The sequence below is a fragment of the Neolamprologus multifasciatus genome, chromosome 7 (genome assembly GCF_963576455.1).
Source record: "Neolamprologus multifasciatus chromosome 7, fNeoMul1.2, whole genome shotgun sequence".
Taxonomy (NCBI): Eukaryota; Metazoa; Chordata; class Actinopteri; order Cichliformes; family Cichlidae; genus Neolamprologus; species Neolamprologus multifasciatus.
The window spans coordinates 36849990-36868440 of NC_140445.1; the positions used below are offsets into that span (position 1 = coordinate 36849990).

General features: G+C 38.5%; 2 protein-coding genes across 5 annotated transcripts; one reads left to right on the forward strand and one right to left on the reverse strand.

Moving 5' to 3' along the window:
• Positions 1-3297: 3297 nt before the first annotated feature.
• LOC146514725 (uncharacterized) lies at positions 3298-16056 on the reverse strand. 4 transcript variants are annotated; one of them, XM_085168202.1, is made up of 10 exons: positions 15992-16056; positions 15234-15762; positions 14708-14745; positions 14327-14398; positions 13381-13455; positions 9794-9868; positions 6843-6917; positions 6384-6458; positions 6008-6115; positions 3298-5782 (listed from the first exon to the last, which is right to left on the reverse strand). In XM_085168202.1, the coding sequence occupies exons 1-10, from the start codon at positions 16011-16013 to the stop codon at positions 5154-5156; spliced, it is 1698 nt and encodes a 565-aa protein (XP_085024328.1). In that variant the 5' UTR covers positions 16014-16056; the 3' UTR covers positions 3298-5153. The 4 variants fall into 4 exon arrangements, with proteins under 4 accessions (XP_085024328.1, XP_085024329.1, XP_085024330.1 ...); XM_085168203.1 differs by lacking the exon at positions 9794-9868; XM_085168204.1 differs by lacking the exon at positions 6843-6917.
• Positions 16057-16108: 52 nt separating this feature from the next.
• On the forward strand, positions 16109-17030 carry LOC146514726 (GTPase IMAP family member 4-like). The gene is made up of 2 exons (XM_085168206.1): positions 16109-16214; positions 16288-17030. The coding sequence occupies exons 1-2, from the start codon at positions 16187-16189 to the stop codon at positions 17028-17030; spliced, it is 771 nt and encodes a 256-aa protein (XP_085024332.1). The 5' UTR covers positions 16109-16186.
• The last annotated feature ends 1421 nt before the right edge of the window (positions 17031-18451 follow it).

The following is an 18451-nucleotide window of genomic DNA, read 5'->3' on the forward strand; positions in this document are numbered from 1 at the left end:
ACCCACAATAATTATTTTATCTGAGCTCAGAACTAAATTAGATATAAAGTCTGAGAAATCAGACAGAAACTCTGTGTAAGGCCCAGGTGGACGATAGATGATAACAAGTAAGACTGGTTTCTGAGTTTCACAGCTGGGGTGGACAATGCTAAGCATCAGGCTTTCAAATGAATTAAAAGTCTGTCTTGGTCTTTCATTAATTAATAGACTGGTGTGAAAAATTGCTGCCACACCACCCCCTCGACCTGTGCTTCGAGATTTCTGGTAGTTAGAATGACTCGGGGGTGTTGATTCATTTAAACTAACATAATCATCCTGCTGCAACCAGGTTTCTGTAAGGCAGAGTAAATCAATTTGTTGATCAATTATTAAGTCATGTACTAACAGAGACTTGGAGGAGAGAGACCTAATATTTAATAATCCACATTTCACTGTTTTACTCTTTGGTTCAGATGTGGATACTGTATTGTTCTTTCTTTGTGATTGTTTAAGTTGTTTGTTGCTGGTTTTTAGTTTGTTTTTTGTCTTTTTGGAAGCAGACACAGTCTCTATGGAGATGGGTTTTTGGGGGGGTAGCAGGAGGAGAGAAGCTGCAGAGAGGCGTGTAAGACTGCAACTCTGCTTCCTGGTCCCAACTCTGGATAGTCATGTTTTGAGGGGTTTAATAAATTTGTCGATATTTCTAGAAATGAGAGCTGCTCCATCCAAAGTGGGATGGATGCCATCTCTCCTAACAAGACCAGGTTTCCTCCAGAAGGTTTGCCAATTATCTATGAAGCCCACATCGTTTCTGGGACACCACTCAGACAGCCAGCAATTTAAGGAGAACATGCGGCTAAACATGTCACTCCTGGTCTGATTGGGGAGGGGACCAGAGAAAACTACAGAGTCCGACATTGTTTTGGCAAAGTTACACACCGATTCAATATTGATTTTAGTGACCTCCGATTGGCGTAACCGGGTGTCATTACTGCCGACGTGAATTATGATTTTATTGAATTTACGTTTACCCTTAGCCAGCAGTTTTAAATTTCCTTCAATGTCGCCTGCTCTGGCCCCTGGAAGACAATTGACTATGGTTGCCGGTGTCTCTAGCTTCACATGTCTGAGAACAGAGTCACCAATTACCAGAGTTTGACCCCCGGCGGGTGTGTCACCGAGTGGGGAAAAACGGTTAGACACATGAACGGGTTGGTGGTGTACCTGGGGCTTCTGTTTCGGACTACGCTTCCTTCTCACCGTTACCCAGCCTTTCCCCAGCTGCTTGGGGTCTGCCGGGGAACAGCTAGCGGGGCCTACGCTATCTTCGGCTGCACCAGCTACAGGGGCCTGGCTAGCTAAGGGTGAGAGCAGGGTGCAAAGCCGAGTCTCCAATTCAGTAATCCTGGCCTCCAGAGCTGCAAATATGCTACATTTGTTACAGATATCATTACTGCTAAAGGAGGCCGAGGAGTAACTAAACATCTGACACAATGAGCAAGAAAGTGCAGAAGGGACAGGTGAAGTAGCCATGGTGCTAACGGGTCGGCTACGAGCTAAGCTAGCGAAACAGTACAGAGACAGTGAGTGAATACTATAAATTAGGTAGTGAGTACACAGAAAGTGTGCTTCGGATGAAGCACGTGAAGATTATACTGTGAAAAAAGAATGTATTTAAAAGTTGTTAATTAAACTGCTAAGCAAATAAGCTACTCAGAAACACCACTGTGTTTGAGCAGGAACAGGAAGCGATACTATACCACAGAGCGAGCGAGCGAACACCCACAATGATATATGGGAATATGACAGTAAATACTAAATATTAAACATTATTGTGCAGCACGTAAGATCGACAGCACAGTCTGCTTTGAGGTAGGAGCCAAAAAGGGTGTAGTTTGTGTGTGTGATCACCCGTGTGTACACCTGTGAGCATGGACGCGCTTGTTTTTTTAAAAGGTTCCTTCATGTAATGATCTGCTAGAGGGTGTGGGGGGCCACTGCCCCGTCCTCCAGGGCATGAAGCAGGTATGGAGGAGATCAAAACTCCAGACATCCAGAGGCCCCCAGAACACAAGAGACCAAGGAAGACCAACAGAGGGGCAGCCGTGCCACTGTCCCAGACCGGAGACCGGATTTCCTGAGCACACGCTCCGTGGTAAGTACTGTAACAGTTCTGTGATTTATTTCAAATACTGATATGTAAAATGAATAGATCCATGATTTCATGCATTTGCACCAAACTATGACCCTGACATCCAAAAATTGCGATTCATCAGGACAGGCAACATTTTTCCAAACCTCTATTGTCAAATTTTTGTGAGCCTGTGTGAATTGTAGCAGTTTCCTGTTCTTAGCTGTCAGGAGTGGCACCCAATCTGGTCTTCTGCTGCTGTAACCCATCTGCTTCAACGCTTGACATATTGTGCATTCAGAGATGCTCTTGAGGATACCTCAGTTGTAACAAGTTGTTGTTTCGTTACGGTCAGCTCCAAAAGTTTGGCCATTCTACCTTGACCTCTGTTATGAAAAACGATGCCACATTTAAAGTGTCTTAAATCACCAATCTTCCCCGATCCCGAGTGACTGACTAGATATTTGTGTTAACGAGCAATAACCTAACCATTTACTCATGGATATATCAGTAAATGTTATTTGTATTGTAAAATTTCAGTTTTGGTTTTATCAGAAATTCCACTTTCTGGGGAGCAGTGAATAACTGAATGATCTCAAAGACATCTATTATGTAATTACATGTAAATCACATTAATTTAATTTTACAATTTCTAATTGTAACATCTACTATTACCAGTAGCAGTTTATAAAGATTTAAAATTAATACAGAGCGGAACTGAGTGCAGCATATTGGTCCCAACAATCCCAGTTTCTCATTGGACCCCTTGGGAAAATTAATTGCCCACCACTCATGTTCTGTTAAGTGAGGAGTGAGTGATTTCAGACACAGTTGATATTGGTGGGAGCGAGGCAGGGGCACATGCCCACTTAAAAACAAGCAAACCTTAACAAATTAAACCATATATGAAAAACAAATCAGCTGCATCTGGTAAGTTACTTGTGCAGAGAACTGGAATACTGTCCTGGCCCAGTTTCTGAAGGAAGGGAATAAGGGAAGGAAGAATACTCTGCTTCAGTACATGTAACATTACATGTTGGCATTCATGGTTCCCTCAACTAACTGTAGATCCTCAGTGCCAACATTACTTATGCAGCCCCAAACAATGACATCCCACCACCATGCTTGACTGTAGGCAAGACACACTTGTCTTTGTACTCCTCACCTGGTTGCCACCACACACCCTGACACCATCTGAACCAAATCAGTTTATCTTGGTCTCATCAGGCCACAGGTAATCCATGTCCTTAGTTGGCTTGTCTTCAGCAAACTGTTTGCAGGCTTTCTTGTGCATTATCTTTAGAAGACACTTCCTTCATGGACGACAGCCATGTGATGCAGTGTGCGGCATATGGTCTGAGCGCTGACAGGCTGACCCTCCACGCCTTCAACCTCGGCAGTAATGCTGGCAGCACTCATACACCTATCTTACAAAAGACAACCTCTGGATATGACACTGAGCATGTGCACTCAGCTTCTTTGGTCGACCATGGTGAGGTTTGTTCTGAGTGGAACCTGTCCTGTTAAACTGCATGGTTTTGGCCACCATGCTGCAGCTCAGTTTCAGGGTTTCGGCAATATTCTCATAGCCTAGGTCATCTTTATGTAGAGTAACAATCCTTTTTTCAGATCCTCAGAGAATTATTTGCCACGATGTGCCGTGTTAGACTTCACATCACACCAGAAGTGAAAATTTTTTATTAGGTAAAAAAGCATAATTTCAACCATTGCTTTCTGACAAATATAACAAAGACTTTAAAGTGTTGGCTAATAATGGTCTATTATTTTATAGCTAGCTGATGATAGTGATGTATGATTAACTTTTGCAAACATTCTTTTTCCTAGTTCAGGCACTCCTGACAGTTTTAGCAAAATATTCATACACAGTTACATGTCCATTGCAAAATAAAGTAGTACGGTTAACAGTACCTTTTCACTGATGGTAGTAGTAATGTTATCATAAATGAATGTGTTCATGAGCAAGAGTACAGGTAGCAGTGGCAGTTTATTGCACAGAAACAAGAAAAAAAAATGAACAGTGAGAAAATTAATGCCAAATGATAATGTATATATTGATGACTTTTTTTCTACAATACTACATTCATTGCCATTCAGAGGAGAAACTGAATGTATGTTTAAATTGACAAACATCTGCAAATTACAAACGGCCACGTGTCACCTTTGTCCTCTGAATAATAACTTTTATTTGTGTTTAGCCCATTTATTCTGTATGCTATTGGTACATTTATTGTTTAGTAAAACAAGCTATCATTAGAATACCAGATGCCCATGCATTTTTAGAAGGCGGTTTTGGCCTGAAAGATCCATTTAGGGACTAGAGAGGAATTCACTGAGCTAGAGAAAAAGCACTGAGGTAGATGTGATATGGCAGGGATAACAGTCAGATCGAATGAAATTTGAATTATCAGGCTACAAACATAAAAAGCTACAACTTTTCATATGATTACACAGTGGAAAGTAGAAGTTTGAAGCTTCTATTTTTTCAGTTTGTTTTCACTTCCCCAATGCTCATTTCAGCAAACTCTCGAGAACACACTAATGAGCCAGTAATGGAATAAGTAGAGCACATTATAGCTTTAACATGTGTTAAGGATATGTGAGTGTTTTGTATAATTTATTTTTCACTGCATTTCCTGTTTGAAGTCTTTTGTGTTGTCCAAACACCAGTCACAGAAAAAAATAGGTAAATAAAATCAAAAATGTTTTCAATTTATTCATAAACATTTAATCTGTATGTTGCTTAGGAACCACTTTAATTTCACAGCAAGCTCTCCTCAACATGTTTCTAAGTCTTTTAAAGTTAGTCTTTATAACTGACTGCACTATTTCATATACATACATAAGAGCTAGAGGTTGTATCACCAACTTTGGCAGTCTGATGAAAAATTATACATCGTTTACTAATGTCCTTTTGGCTAAATATTCAAGATGAAACAAAATGGCAAATCATGATATCTAGGTTTAATGTAAAATGAGTTCACATGCCATCACAAAATTGCACTTCACACCCCTTCAGCAGCAGCTAGAATAAAGGGCACTGTGAATGTGGTTTTGAGTTTAAAAAGCTTTCTTCATGAAATTTATCAAAGAGCTCCAAGACTTGTTTAGTATCCTTGGAGTTGTTATTGAATACATGGTAACGATTGTTACAAGATTCCACAATGTGCTTGAGAGAACTCCTGTTGCCGATAAACTGATCCACTGTGCCTTTCAAATCATCTCCATGTGTAAATAGGACAATTGTGTTTTTCCTGATTTTCCAGCCAAGCTTGTCTTCCAGTTTCTCTAATATTCCTATTTCACCATCTGTGAACCTGCCCAACTGTATCACAAGTAACACTACACACTGCCCTTCCTGACAGTACCTCTTACACTCCTCTACTTGTGCCTCCTCTATAGGTTTATCTTCATAAAAGAAGTCTGGGGTGTCGACCAGTCTAACTTTTGTTCCACATATCTTGATTATTTTGTCCTTACACTTGGTGGTGATTGGTATGGAGCTTGGCTTGGCTTCAAAACCCTGGCCTTTGTCCTTGTGGTGCTTCCCAGCAGCCAGGATGGTGTTTGCAGTCGCACTCTTCCCAGTCCCAGTTTGTCCCAGCAGAATGATGTTAAATATGATATCTTCCTTTGCATCACTGCCCCTCTCAGCTGAAAGTAAATGCTAGATTATTTCATCAATAGTTTCCAATAGTGTTGGTTTTCAACCTCTGGCTGCCAATATGTCAGCTTTAAATAAAATGCAGAAAATTTTAGATCTCCAAGCTTTGTTATGTTTAAGTTGTCTTACTTATGACCACTTTAAAATTAGATTTTTTTAAACTGTATTTTCTAAAACAATATACATCAAATATCAGTTTATTTAAATGATCTCACTTTCCGAATTAGATGTAGTTTTCTGAAGCACACCCTTGTTTCTTCCAGGTCCTTTTCCTCTTGGCGGGTCAGTCTGCTCTGAGATGGATGTACTGTGATTCCTGGCTCCTGATTGATTGGTATTTTATCATGAAAGCAAGTTTATCTTGTGTAAACATATCACATATGATGAAAAAATTGCACTTATTTACACAGGGTGATCACAAGTTCTCAAAAAGACATAAAATGTCTTATAAAAGTATTAAATTACTCAATTTATTATTATTCAATTTAAATGTAATTAAAATGTTTTAGTCATGTTGTGCAAATATTATTTAAATGGTCTCTTCTTTCTTTCATTTTGAGATGATATGTTTTGTGGATTTTTGAGGCATACCCCTTTCTTGTACAGTTGCTTCTTCTGCAGGTAGGACAGTCTGTTCTGAGCTGGATGTACTTTGATTACTGACTCCTGAAGAAAAGAGGATACTTTTATCTTATTGCAACATTATGTTCAGAAACCTCAACATACGCATTATTCACAAACAGACATGTTTGGTAATGTAAGTTAATTAAAAAGTATGAGAACATCATGAACTATAGATAATAAAATAAAGACGACTAGCTGGACTTAAATGGCTTAACATAGGGTGACTGTTGGATCTTTAAAACTTCACTTTTAACTACACATTTACTAACAAACATCAATGTGAGATTTTTTTGTCACTGAGAATTATAGATAACACAACAGATATAGTTTATGGTGAAAAAATAGTAGTGTTATACAAAATAAAGAGCAAACTGCTCACTTCCTATTATTTTGAGATTAAATATATTGTTTTTGTTTTAAGCATACCCTCTTCTTGCACAGGTGCTTTTTCTGCTGGTTTGGTAGTCTGCTCTGAGCTGGGTGTATTTTCATTATTTGCTCCTGAGGAAAAAGCGGATAATACATACTTCTTCTGTCACAGTACAATATGTTCAGAATCTCAGCACATTTGTTATTTCCAAGCACGTTTGGTAACATTAGCTGCACATACACATAAGGTTTTCACACTGTCATTTTATAAATAAAAAAAGAGATGGTGGCACGGTGGTTAGCACTGTTGCCGCTCAGCAAGAAGGTCCTGAGTTCAATTCCAACACCAGGCCGGGGTCTTTCTGTGTGGAGTTTGCATGTTCTCCCCGTGTTTGCGTGGGTTCCCTCCGGGTACTCCGGCTTCCTCCCAGCTTGTGGGGATAGGTTAATTGATTAATCCAAATTGTCACTAGGTGGGAATGTGCAAATGAATGTGAGTGCGAATGGTTGTCTGTCCCTGTGTGTTAGACTGGCGACCTGTCCACCTCTCGCCCTATGACAGCTCGGATAGGCTCCAGCGCCCCCCGTGACCCTGAAAAGGATAAGCGGAAGCGAATGGATGGATGGATGGATATTTTATACATATAATTAAAAAATTAAATGGCTTACACAGTAAGTGTTAAAAAAAGTAACGGAAGCATTAAATTGTCTGGAATTTGTTTACATTGGTCATTTTACATTGGGATTTTAATATTCATGTGTGCTGGCCAGATAAGTCCATGGTTAAAGACTTTTTGAATCTTACTGATTCTTTTAATTTAGTTTGATGTGTGTCTGCACCCACGCAACAGTGTGGCCACACTCTCGATCTGGTTTTAGCGCATTCATTGCCTGTTTTTAATCTGAAAGTCTCCGATCCTGTTTTCTCTGATCATATGCTGGTTCTGTTTGACATCTCTTTATCTAGAAATGAATTCAGGGGGCATGTCGCTGCAAAGACATCTCGTTTGTTAAATTCTTCCACGGCTGCACGGTTCTCCACCTACTATAATCAGTTCTCCATTCCTGAGACACTCCAATACGTAGAGGAACTCAGTTTTTGGTTTCATACCACTTGTCAGACTGTCTTGGATATTGTTGCCCCTCTAAAAATTAAGCATCCTAAGACTAAGTTTGAACCCTGGTTGAGCAATGAAACCCGTGCTGCGAGGCGTGAATGTCGTAGGGCTGAGCGGAGATGGAAAAAAGATAACTTACAGGTCTCTTTACAAAGTTTAAGAGAGTGCTGGGCCTTATATCAGCTTACAATAAAAGAAGCAAAGCGGAAACACTTTGCAAACATATGTTGTTTAAGTCAATTGAGACTATCTTAAGCCCTCCCTCTGCTCTTAGTTTTGAGGCTTCACTTGAAATGCTTCACTTCAAACGCTGTTGAAAACTTAAGACCAATATCTAAGCTGCCCTTTTTATCTAAAGTCTTGGAAAAAATTGTATATGACCAATTGATCTCATACTTGAATGCACAAAATGTTCAGGAGATTTTTCAATCTGGTTTTAAAGCAATGCATAGTACTGAATCAGCACTTTTAAGAATTTTTAATGATATATTTTTATCATGTGATTCTGGTGAAAGTGTCATTCTTATTTTACTCAATTTAACTGCTGCATTTGACACTGTAGACCATGAAATTTTAATGTCGCGTTTGGAGCAGTGTGTCGGTATAACAGGTGTGGCTCTGAAATGGTTCAGGTCTTACTTAACAAATCGAACCTTTTCAGTTCGCTTAGGAAACTGTGAGTCCTCCCGTGCTCCGTTGTCTCATGGAGTACCACAGGGTTCCATTCTGGGCCCTATCCTGTTTTCGCTTTATTTACTTCCATTGGGCGCAATTCTTAGAAAGCACAGACTCTTGTTTCACTGTTATGCAGATGACTGCCAGATTTATGTTCCTCTTAAAAAGAAAGATGGGTCGTCTGTAAATCGTTTACAAACATGTCTGGAGGACGTCAAGTCATGGTTGGCGCTAAACTTTGTTTTAGCGATTCTAAAACTGAAGTAATGGTGTTTAGACCTGCCTCCACTGCTGTTCCGTGTGTTGATTTGCAATCCCTGAAATCATTCTGTAAACCAGAGATTGTTAATCTGGGTTTTAAAATGGATCCTGAGCTTAAGCTTGAAAGCCAGATCGGGTTGGTTGTAAGGTCTAGTTTCTTTCATCTGAGGCAACTGGCCAAAATTAAGCACTTTCTTACGAGACAGCAATTTGAAACAGTAATCCACGCTTTTGTAACCATTCGGCTGAATTACTGTAATTCTCTTTATTTTGGGGTGAGTCGATCTTTTGTTTTTTGACTGCAGCTAGTCCAGAATGCTGCTGCATGCCTTTTAACTGGCACTCGTAGATGCGAGCACATCACCCCAGTTTTATATTCACTTCATTGGCTGCCTGTGCATTTTAGGATCCATTTTAAGCTGCTTTTATTTGTTTTTAAATCTTTGCCCAATGCTGCCCCTCTGTACCTCTCTGAGCTTCTTCATCCATACATACCTTCCCGGTCCCTCAGGTCGGCAGACCAGCTTCTCCTGAGGGTGCCCAGGAGTAATCGTAAGCTCAGAGGGGATCGAGCGTTTGCTGTGGCAGCACCAAAATTGTGGAATGAGTTGCCTTTACATGTTAGACAGGCACCTTCCTTATCTGTTTTTAAATCACGTCTTAAAACATATTTATTTACCTTGGCTTTTAGCACAGCAGGACTTGTTGATGTCTCTTAATATATTTTCTTATTAATTATATTATTTTTAATTTTAGGATATTTTATATGTAATTTAAACTGTTTCCTCTCTGTTTTATATTTGTAGCACTTTGGTCAACATTGTTGGATGTAAAGTGCATTATAAATAAAGATGCTATGCTATGCTATAAACGTGTTAGTCATGTACAGATATTTAAATTGTCTCATTTTCTGTCATTTTGAGATAAAATGTTTTGTGGATTTCTGAAGCATACCCTTCTCTTGTATAGCTGCTTCTTCTGCAGTTGGGACAGTCTGTTCTGAGCTGGATGTACTTTGAGTACTGACTCCTGAAGAAAAGTGGATAGCGCATATTACAACAATATGTTCAGAAACCTCAGCGTACCCGTTATTCATAAACAGACATGTTTGGTAATGTAAGTTAATTATAAATATCAGAAGGTTTCTACATCATAAAAAATGGAGATGAGTAGCTGTCCTTAAGTGGCTTATATAGGATAATTGTACGTTCCTCAATACTTACAAATCTGGACTACACATTTACTAAAAAACACAAGTATGAAAAGGTTTTGTCATTGGGAATTGTATATAACACAGCAGATATGCAACCCAAATTCCAGAACCATTGGGACTTTCTTTAAATTTGAACAAAATGAAAACTAAGATTCTTTCAAATTACATGAGCCAGTATGATGAAAAAAGTCTTTTTCAAACTTGTTTTATTAGTTTTAATCTTTTAACTTTATGCATCAAGCAAAATTGAAATTATAGGCAACAGTCTTTGACTTGAAGAATTTGTTTAACATTTAAACCTATATTTGCTGCATATTCCAGCATATAAAATAAAAACAGTGTTTTGTGTTTATACTCACTCTTTCAAATAGATGCAAGTAAAACACAGCAGTAAATAAATAAAATCAAAGATTCATTAAATCTATTTTCACCTGTTTAGCAGGAGTGGAGCGGGTGGAGGTTTGCTTGGGGTTGCAGTGGTTATGTCAGTGGGGGATCTGGAGTTTCTCTGTGAATTTCACATTCCCGTGGCAGCATGCCCCATACTTGCTCAGATTTGAAGTTTAATTTTTTGCTGCAGAAAGAAGTTTTCTTCCCACGCAGAGTGTACAGCAGATGTTAATGTCCCTTTTTACGAAATTAAACTCAAAGTAATGTCAGTACTTCCAAGCTTAAACGCTGCATGGTCGTACTCTGTATCATCCATTGTTGATCTACACATGTCTATTGCTGCCACGGACGTTGCACGTTCGTACATCATTGTCATGAGACACTCTCACAAACAAAATCACGGTTTAGTAATGCAGCATGCTTACGGAAAAGTACGAGTATTTTAACCTCCTAGGACCTGGCGTTCACGTATGTGGACATCACATTTTGGGTTATTAAGACCAAAATACTCAATTTTGCTCTACAAGGACCTGATATCCACTTACGAGGACATTATACAGCTACTGTTATATCGACATTTTAAATGAATATCCTGATATGTGGATCTCATTTTTCTTAGAAACAAAAATCAGGTAAAAAAAATTCTGGTAATTCTTTGTTTTTACATTCATCGGGCCCCAATATGGCCAAATATCAAAGAGAAATTAAAAATGCATGATGTGGAAGAGTTCAGGTCTTAATTTCTTTTTTGAAATAGTAATCCTTTAGTTTACTCATTACTTGATAAAAGTAATCGTATTACAGTAATGTGTTACTTTTAATGCATTACGGCCCATTTCTGTTCACAACAGAACATAAATAACATAAACTAAGAAATTGTACACCTTTTTCCACCAAATGAGGTCATTTCAGGAAAGGCTTTTCAAGTCTCACTCTCATGCAGTACATAATATAATCAAAAGATTCAGAGAAACTGGATTTCTCTAAGGGACAAGGCCAGAGACTATTGAATGCCTGTGGTCTTCGGGCCTTAAAACAACACGACATCACTCATCGGCATGCGTGTCACTGACATTACTAAATGGGCCCAGGAATACTTCCAGAAACCACTGTCAGTTAACAAAATCCACCGTGCCATCTACACATGCCAACTTAAGCTCTATCACGCAAAAAGGAAGCCTTAATCAAACATAGTCCGGAAGCATTGCATGTCCTGTGGGTCCAGAGTCATTTGAAATGGACTGTTTCAAAGTTTGCTTTGGTTAGACGAGTCCATTTGACATGCTTCTTGGCAATCACCAGCATGTCCTCTGGGCTAAAGAGGAGGGAGACCTTCCAGTATGTTATTAGCATTGAGTTCAAAAGTCAGCAACTCTGATGTTGTGGGGGTGCATAAGTTCATATGATATGAGCAGGTTGGATGTTTTGGAAGGAACTAAGAATGCAAAAAGATACATAGGTTTCAGAGCAACATATGCTCCCCTCGAGATGACATCTATTTTAGAGAAAGCCTTGTGTATTTTAGCAGGACAAATGCAATGCAATGCAAAAGTGCATACTGCAGCTATTACAACAGCATGGCTTCGTTGGAGAAGAGTCCGAGTGTGGAATTGGCCTGCCTACAGTTCAGATCTTTCAACTCTAGAGAACATTTGCCGCATCACTAAATGAAAAATAAAGATGACCAGAAACTCTTTAGCAGCTGAAACCTACACTACGGGTCAAAGGTGTTAGAACAACCCAATTTTTTTTTTTTTTAAATGGAAAATTATGCAGTTTAATGTCTCATTGCACTCTGAAATGAAATAATAGTACAAATAAACAATTGGAGTTGTGAAAAAAGAAATCATGGAATCCATTTATAAACAAAATGTATTCTAAACCTTTCACTTATCAAAGTCGCCACCTGTGGCACCCTGGATCCAGCAAAACAGCTCCAGACCATCACACTTTCTCTTCCATGTTTGACAGTTGATGCCATACAATGGGGAACCATCCTTTCTCCTACTCAAATGTGTACAAAGATCCTGTGTGATGAACCGAAGATTTCAAATTTTTATTCATCAGTCCATATTACCTTGTTGCAGTCCTCAGTAGTCCAATGGTGGTGCTTCATGGCCCAGGCAAGCCTCTTTGTCTTATTCTGACGTCTTAGCAATGGCTTTCTTGCTGCAGCTCGTCCTGTCAAACCTGCAGCTCTTCTCTTCATAGTTCAAACTGAGACTTGGTTACTATGACCACACAACTTCAACTGTGCTTTAAGTTGTTGTTCTGTGAGCTGCCTATCTCGCAAACTGTTAACTTTCAGAAACTTGTCTTCTAATTGAGTTGTGGCTTTGGGTCTGCCAGACCTCTTCCTGTCAGAGTTTGCCCTGCTTTCTGAGAACCTTTTGATGATGAAGAGGAAACTGTACTCACGGACACCTTGACTGTCTTTGCAATTTTTCTGTAGGAAAGACCTACATTTTGTATAATTCTGAAATGTACATTATTTTTCAGTTTTGGGTAACCTTGAACGACTTGAATTGCAATAAATTAATAACTGCAATAACTGGAAAAATTGGGGTGTTCTAAAACTTTTGACCAGTAGTGTATATCAGACAAGAATGGGACCCAACACCAAAACTCATAACCTCGATGCCCAGACGTCTTTTGAAAAGAAGAGAAGATGCTACACCATGGTAATAATGCCCCTGTCCCAACTGTGGCAAGTATCAAATTTGAAATTAGCTAATTTTGTGCATAAAATTGTAAAACTTAACAGTTTGAACATTTATTATGTTACTTATGTTCTGTTAAACAACTTCCCAACTTTTCTGGAATTTAGGTTATAGTTTATGGTGAAAAAATAAAACTGTTACCCAAAGTAAAGAGCAAACTGTCAGGCTCACTTCCTATTACTTTGAGGTTAAATATATTGTGGTTTTCTGAAGCATACCTTTGTCTTGTACGCGTGCTTTTTCTGCCGGTGTGGTAGGCTGCTCTGAGCTGGGTGTATTTTGATTAGTTGCTCCTGAGGAAAAATGAATAATGCTTACTTTTGTCATAGTACAACAATATGTTCAGAAACCTCAGCGTACCCTCAGTGTATTCATTTGCAGAATGTTTGATAGTATAAGTTAATTATAAATATGAGAAGGTTTTGTCGTCATGAACAGTAGATAATAAAATAGAGATCACTAGCTGGACTTAAATAGTTCACATAGGACGATTTGTAGGATCTTTAATACTTTAAAAATCTAAACTACACAGCCATCCATCATCCATGCACCCATTCTCTTCCGCTTATCCTTGTCAGGGTTGTGGAGGAGTTGGGGCCTATCCTGGATACCATAGGGTGAGAGGCGGGGGACACCCTGGACAGGTCACCAGCCTGACTCTGGGCTAACATAGAGAGACAACCATTTGCACTCACATTCACTAAAAATATAAATATGAAAAGGTTTTGTCATTGGGAGTTGTAGATGACGCAACAGATATAGCTTATGCTGAAAAATGTGGCAGGTGAGGCAGTCTGCTCTGAGCTGGTGTATTTTGATGAATTGCTCCAGAGGAAAAGTGGGTAATATGTGGAAAAGTGGATAAAATTATGTCACAGTACAAGAATATGTTGAGGGCCTCAGCTGACTTGGTCTTAATAAGCAGACATATTTGGCAATGTTAGCTAAGCATACACATAATGTTTGTAATAAAAATAAATATGAAAAAAATGAATTTTGATATTGTGGTCTACAATACAATAGAAGTGTCATACAAGAACGCATATAATTAAAACGGCTCTGAAAATGTCTTATGCAGAGTGAGCACTGGTTCTTGAAAAGCCACAAAAATAGCACTAAACTGTCTTTAACTCAGTTCCCGATCTCACATCTTGCCTTTCATACCTTTGTCTTGTCCAGGTGCCTCTGCTGGTGGGGCAGTCTGCTCTGAGATGGATGTGCTTTGATTCCTGGCTTCTGAGGAAAAATTCATAATGCATAATTTTTAAAGCATCACATTATGAAACATATTTAAATAATGTTTTGAAATCTAACCAAATACTTTTTTTTCTAATTCACTCTGAAAAAAATCTATTTTATTTAACTTCCATTATACCTGTTGCAAATTTAGTATGCAACCCGGTAAAAAAATAAGAAAATTAGTACTATGACTGTTTTCAATAGTCAGTAATAGAATGGATTGATTAACTTTGTGAGTGTACTTTCACTTTATAATTTAATACAAACAAGTCAGTTTTATAACATATATTGAATTTACAAACTCACCTTTGCTCCCAGGATTATAAGGTGGAACCTTTGTGTTTCTGGAAGAGTAATTGTGACCATTGTAATTACAAAGCAAATGACAAAACATAAAAAATATATTCACGTATAATCACACTTCCTCAAATAATTGCCCATGTCATTTCAGAGCATGTAGTGTGGACTAATAAAACGCCTAATCCCTAACCAGAACCATTTTAATGTTAAATGAAAAGAAAAAAATTAAAATGCAATGCAGAAAATCTGCCTGAAGTGTCATAGTATTGTGTCATTATATTATGTAACCGGGAAACACCACCAAACCTCAGCAGTGCAAAAAATGGATGCGACTTGTTTAACATAACCTAAAGTATGTTTTATATTTTATTATTTTAACATTATGGCATTTCAACTAAATAAAAATGATTTCATTACTTCTTCCACCTTGATGGATACCCTCATTAGAGGAAACAGAAGCTAACTGTTAATGCAATTAGACTTGTTATTCAAATGCAGTATATTACAGATAGGAAGAAAATGAAGTTTTTACCTTGTGTGTTTCAGATCATTTTTCCGCTGTTCCACAACATCCTTACTGCAGCTTTTGTAGTCAAACCGGAATGACTTGCGGCATAAACACTGAACAGTCTTAGTTTCATCTACAATTTCCATCTGGATATAGAACATTTGTTTCACATTCTCCAGTAAACCACGGCTCTTTTTGTTTTCTAAGATTATAATTAAACTTTGTATGACATTGGCTCCAAAGATATTTTGAAGTTTAAGTATTTGAGCCAGAACATTATCTTCTTGGTCATTTTCTGCATCGATTGCCAGTATGAAGAGATCAGGCCCAGGATCAGAAAGTGCCATGAAATCAATAATCAGCTTGTCGTGTTGATGACATTTTTCAAAAAAATCAACAGTGCTGATGATTCTGTACAAGTCATTCTCTCTCTCAACAAAGTTGTTTACATTTGTCATTGCAGGGTTGGTTCCTTTGAGAATTATATTATCAATCTTTCTCACAAAATCAGCTTTCTCTCCAAACAGAGCAATGGTAAACTTGTCAGGACATTCTGTAGGAAAACAGAACAAATAAGTTACTCTTAAAACACTGCAAAAATGCAGGAACTGTTAAATCTGTTTGTGTTTTTGTGTGTTATTTTCAAATAAACACGTGATACTTGGTCCCAATACGGGTATCTCGATGTCAGAAATTCATTATCACATTATTACACCAGCAAATAATTCATAAATGTTATGAACTTTGACAAGAAGTAATAAAACTAAATAACTGTCACTTACGAGAAGGCTCAGGAGAATTCATCTTGGCAAATGTTTAATGAAGAGTGCTGTAGGTTTCAGCAGCGTCTCTGAACTTGCTTTGAAATAGGTCAGACTCATGCTGATATAGGCTGAGAATTAGCTCCACCCTCTGGGTGGAGTGCACACTAAAACTGTGGAGTGCTGCTTCAATTTCATTCTCCAAACGCACTAGAAATGGGCAACAGCGACTCAATCCCTAAAGGTAAAAAAGATGCTTTACATAAGATTTTCAACTAAATTTGGGTTTCTAACTAAACATTTTTTTCTTTCTGCAGGTGATCCTCTGAGGATAGTGATGATTGGGAAAACGGGTGTTGGGAAAAGTGCTGCTGCCAACACGATTGTGGGAAAAGAGCTTTTTGAGTCTGAAGTGAGTTCAGAGTCAGTGACGGCGACCTGTGCAAGAGAACGAGTTAAACATTGCAAGAGAGTGATCCATGTGGTCGATACCCCTGGCTTTCTGGATACATCTAAACGTGCAGATGACATAAAGAAAGAAATTGCAAAATCCATTCAGATGAGCTCTCCAGGCCCTCATGTTTTCCTGCTGGTCCTTCAGATTGGCCGGTTTACCAAAGAAGAAAACAACTGTGTGCAAGCCCTGGAGGAACTCTTTGGACCTGAGGCATCAAACTACATGATGATTCTGTTTACTCATGGTGATGACCTGACACACAAGAAAACAACCATACATGAGTATTTGACAAGAAACGGCCATCCTAAACTCAAAGAGTTGCTGAATCGATGTGGTAATAGATACCATGTCTTCAACAACATGAATAAGAAGAGAACTCAGGTGGTTGAGCTGATCAAGAAGATTGATGACATGGTGGCAGCAAATGGAGGATCACACTACACTGATGAAATGTTTGAGAAAGCACAGACAATTCTGCAGCAAGAAAATAAAGACACACTTGAAAAGCTTTTAAAGAACGCTCCCTTCATGTTGGAACTGCAGCGAAAAGTCCTCCTGTTTCAGAAAGTGTTGGCTAATGCAAAGGGCTGGACTGATGACTAGGACCATGCTAGCTATTCTTGTGAGTCGATAATATGTCTGTAAGGTGAACAAACAGCTCTTAACTCCTATCTTTAGTAATCACAGTGGCTTTTTTTGCACAGCAAAATTGAATAAGCTGTCAGATTTAAGGTGACATGCTGTCTTATGCCTTTTATTATATGTATAATAGTGTTTGCACATCTGATATTTTTCCTTTCCTCTTGATGTCATTGTTGTTCCACACCATTGCATTTTGTTTTTTTCTTAAATTTTACACACTGTCCCAAAATTTATTTTGAATTAGGGTTGAAAGTAAAATGTCAGTTAAATTTCAAAAGGCCTCCTGTCTTACTTTTTTACTTACACACACAAACAAATATGGCCAATAAACAAGAGACGAAACTATGAAATCAGTATGCTTTAAGAATGGGGAGTTTAGTTTCTGAAATTGTACAAGCCGGTATAGGAGAATCTCAATTTAATTTTATTTCCAAAACAAAAGCCTCCAGTTATTTTAAAGAAACTGACAGGATGTTCTGAAATATCTCAGATACCTGCCATTTATGTCAGGTCTGGTGAGGCACATGGCATGGCAGGAGGAGATTGAGGGCCCAAATGCAGGCACACGGAGATGAGGGTGGATGATAACAAAAAACAAGCTTTTATTGCCAGCTGTACAAAAACTACAAACAGGAGGAACTGAGGAAACTAACTAAAACCTGGGCAGGGAAAATAAGCATAAACACATAACCTGAGGATAGAGACCCGAAGCAAGGGACAAGGTACCGGGAAACACAGGGAAAGCTGATGGAGGAAACACAGGGGCAAAACGGAGGAAGGCACACAGACAGTCCGATGAGGAACAGGGAGAAGCACACATTATAAATACACACAGAGGGACGCGAGGACAGAGCAAACAGGAGTTGAACACAGCTGTGGCAAATCAGACATAATGAGACAGGGGGAAGCAATACTCAAAACACTGAACACAGGACACGAGACTATCAAAGTCAAACATGAAATACATGAACATAGAGACAAGGATGACAAGAGCCACAGAAACACCTAAACACTAGAAATCATAACCAAGAACCAGAACTTAACTAATGCGATGAATATTAAATAATCAGTATCAAAAACTATTTTTTTTTAGCCAAGGTCTTTAAATGTAACTTTTTAGCATCAAGCAATAAACAGTTTCCTATTCTCCAGAAATGTAATTTGATTGATCACCACATGATTACTAACTAGAATAAACTATTGCTATTAAGAGAAATGCGCTACCTTTGGAGTTTTGTGGGACTGGATATGTTCCTCGGTAAACATAATTTCCATGGGACTATTTTAGGAAACTCTATATACATTTCAGTAGCTATTCAGATAAAAGCAAATTATATTTATCTACATAGAAAAATCACAAATGAGCAGAGTTTTGCATTTGG

What these genes read in the sequence shown, in the direction of transcription:
- LOC146514725 (XM_085168202.1), bottom strand. Translation starts at nt 16,013, where the DNA reads ATGAATTCTCCTGAGCCTTCTC. An exon ending in GGCACCTGGACAAGACAAAG is followed by an intron (nt 13,456 to 14,326) that starts GTATGAAAGGCA and finishes ATTTTTCCTCAG; the next exon opens with GAGCAACTAATCAAAATACA. An exon ending in AGCAACTGTACAAGAAAGGG is followed by an intron (nt 6,116 to 6,383) that starts GTATGCCTCAAA and finishes CCAATCAATCAG; the next exon opens with GAGCCAGGAATCACAGTACA.
- LOC146514726 (XM_085168206.1), top strand. Translation starts at nt 16,187, where the DNA reads ATGGGCAACAGCGACTCAATCCCTAAAG. An exon ending in CAGCGACTCAATCCCTAAAG is followed by an intron (nt 16,215 to 16,287) that starts GTAAAAAAGATG and finishes TTCTTTCTGCAG; the next exon opens with GTGATCCTCTGAGGATAGTG.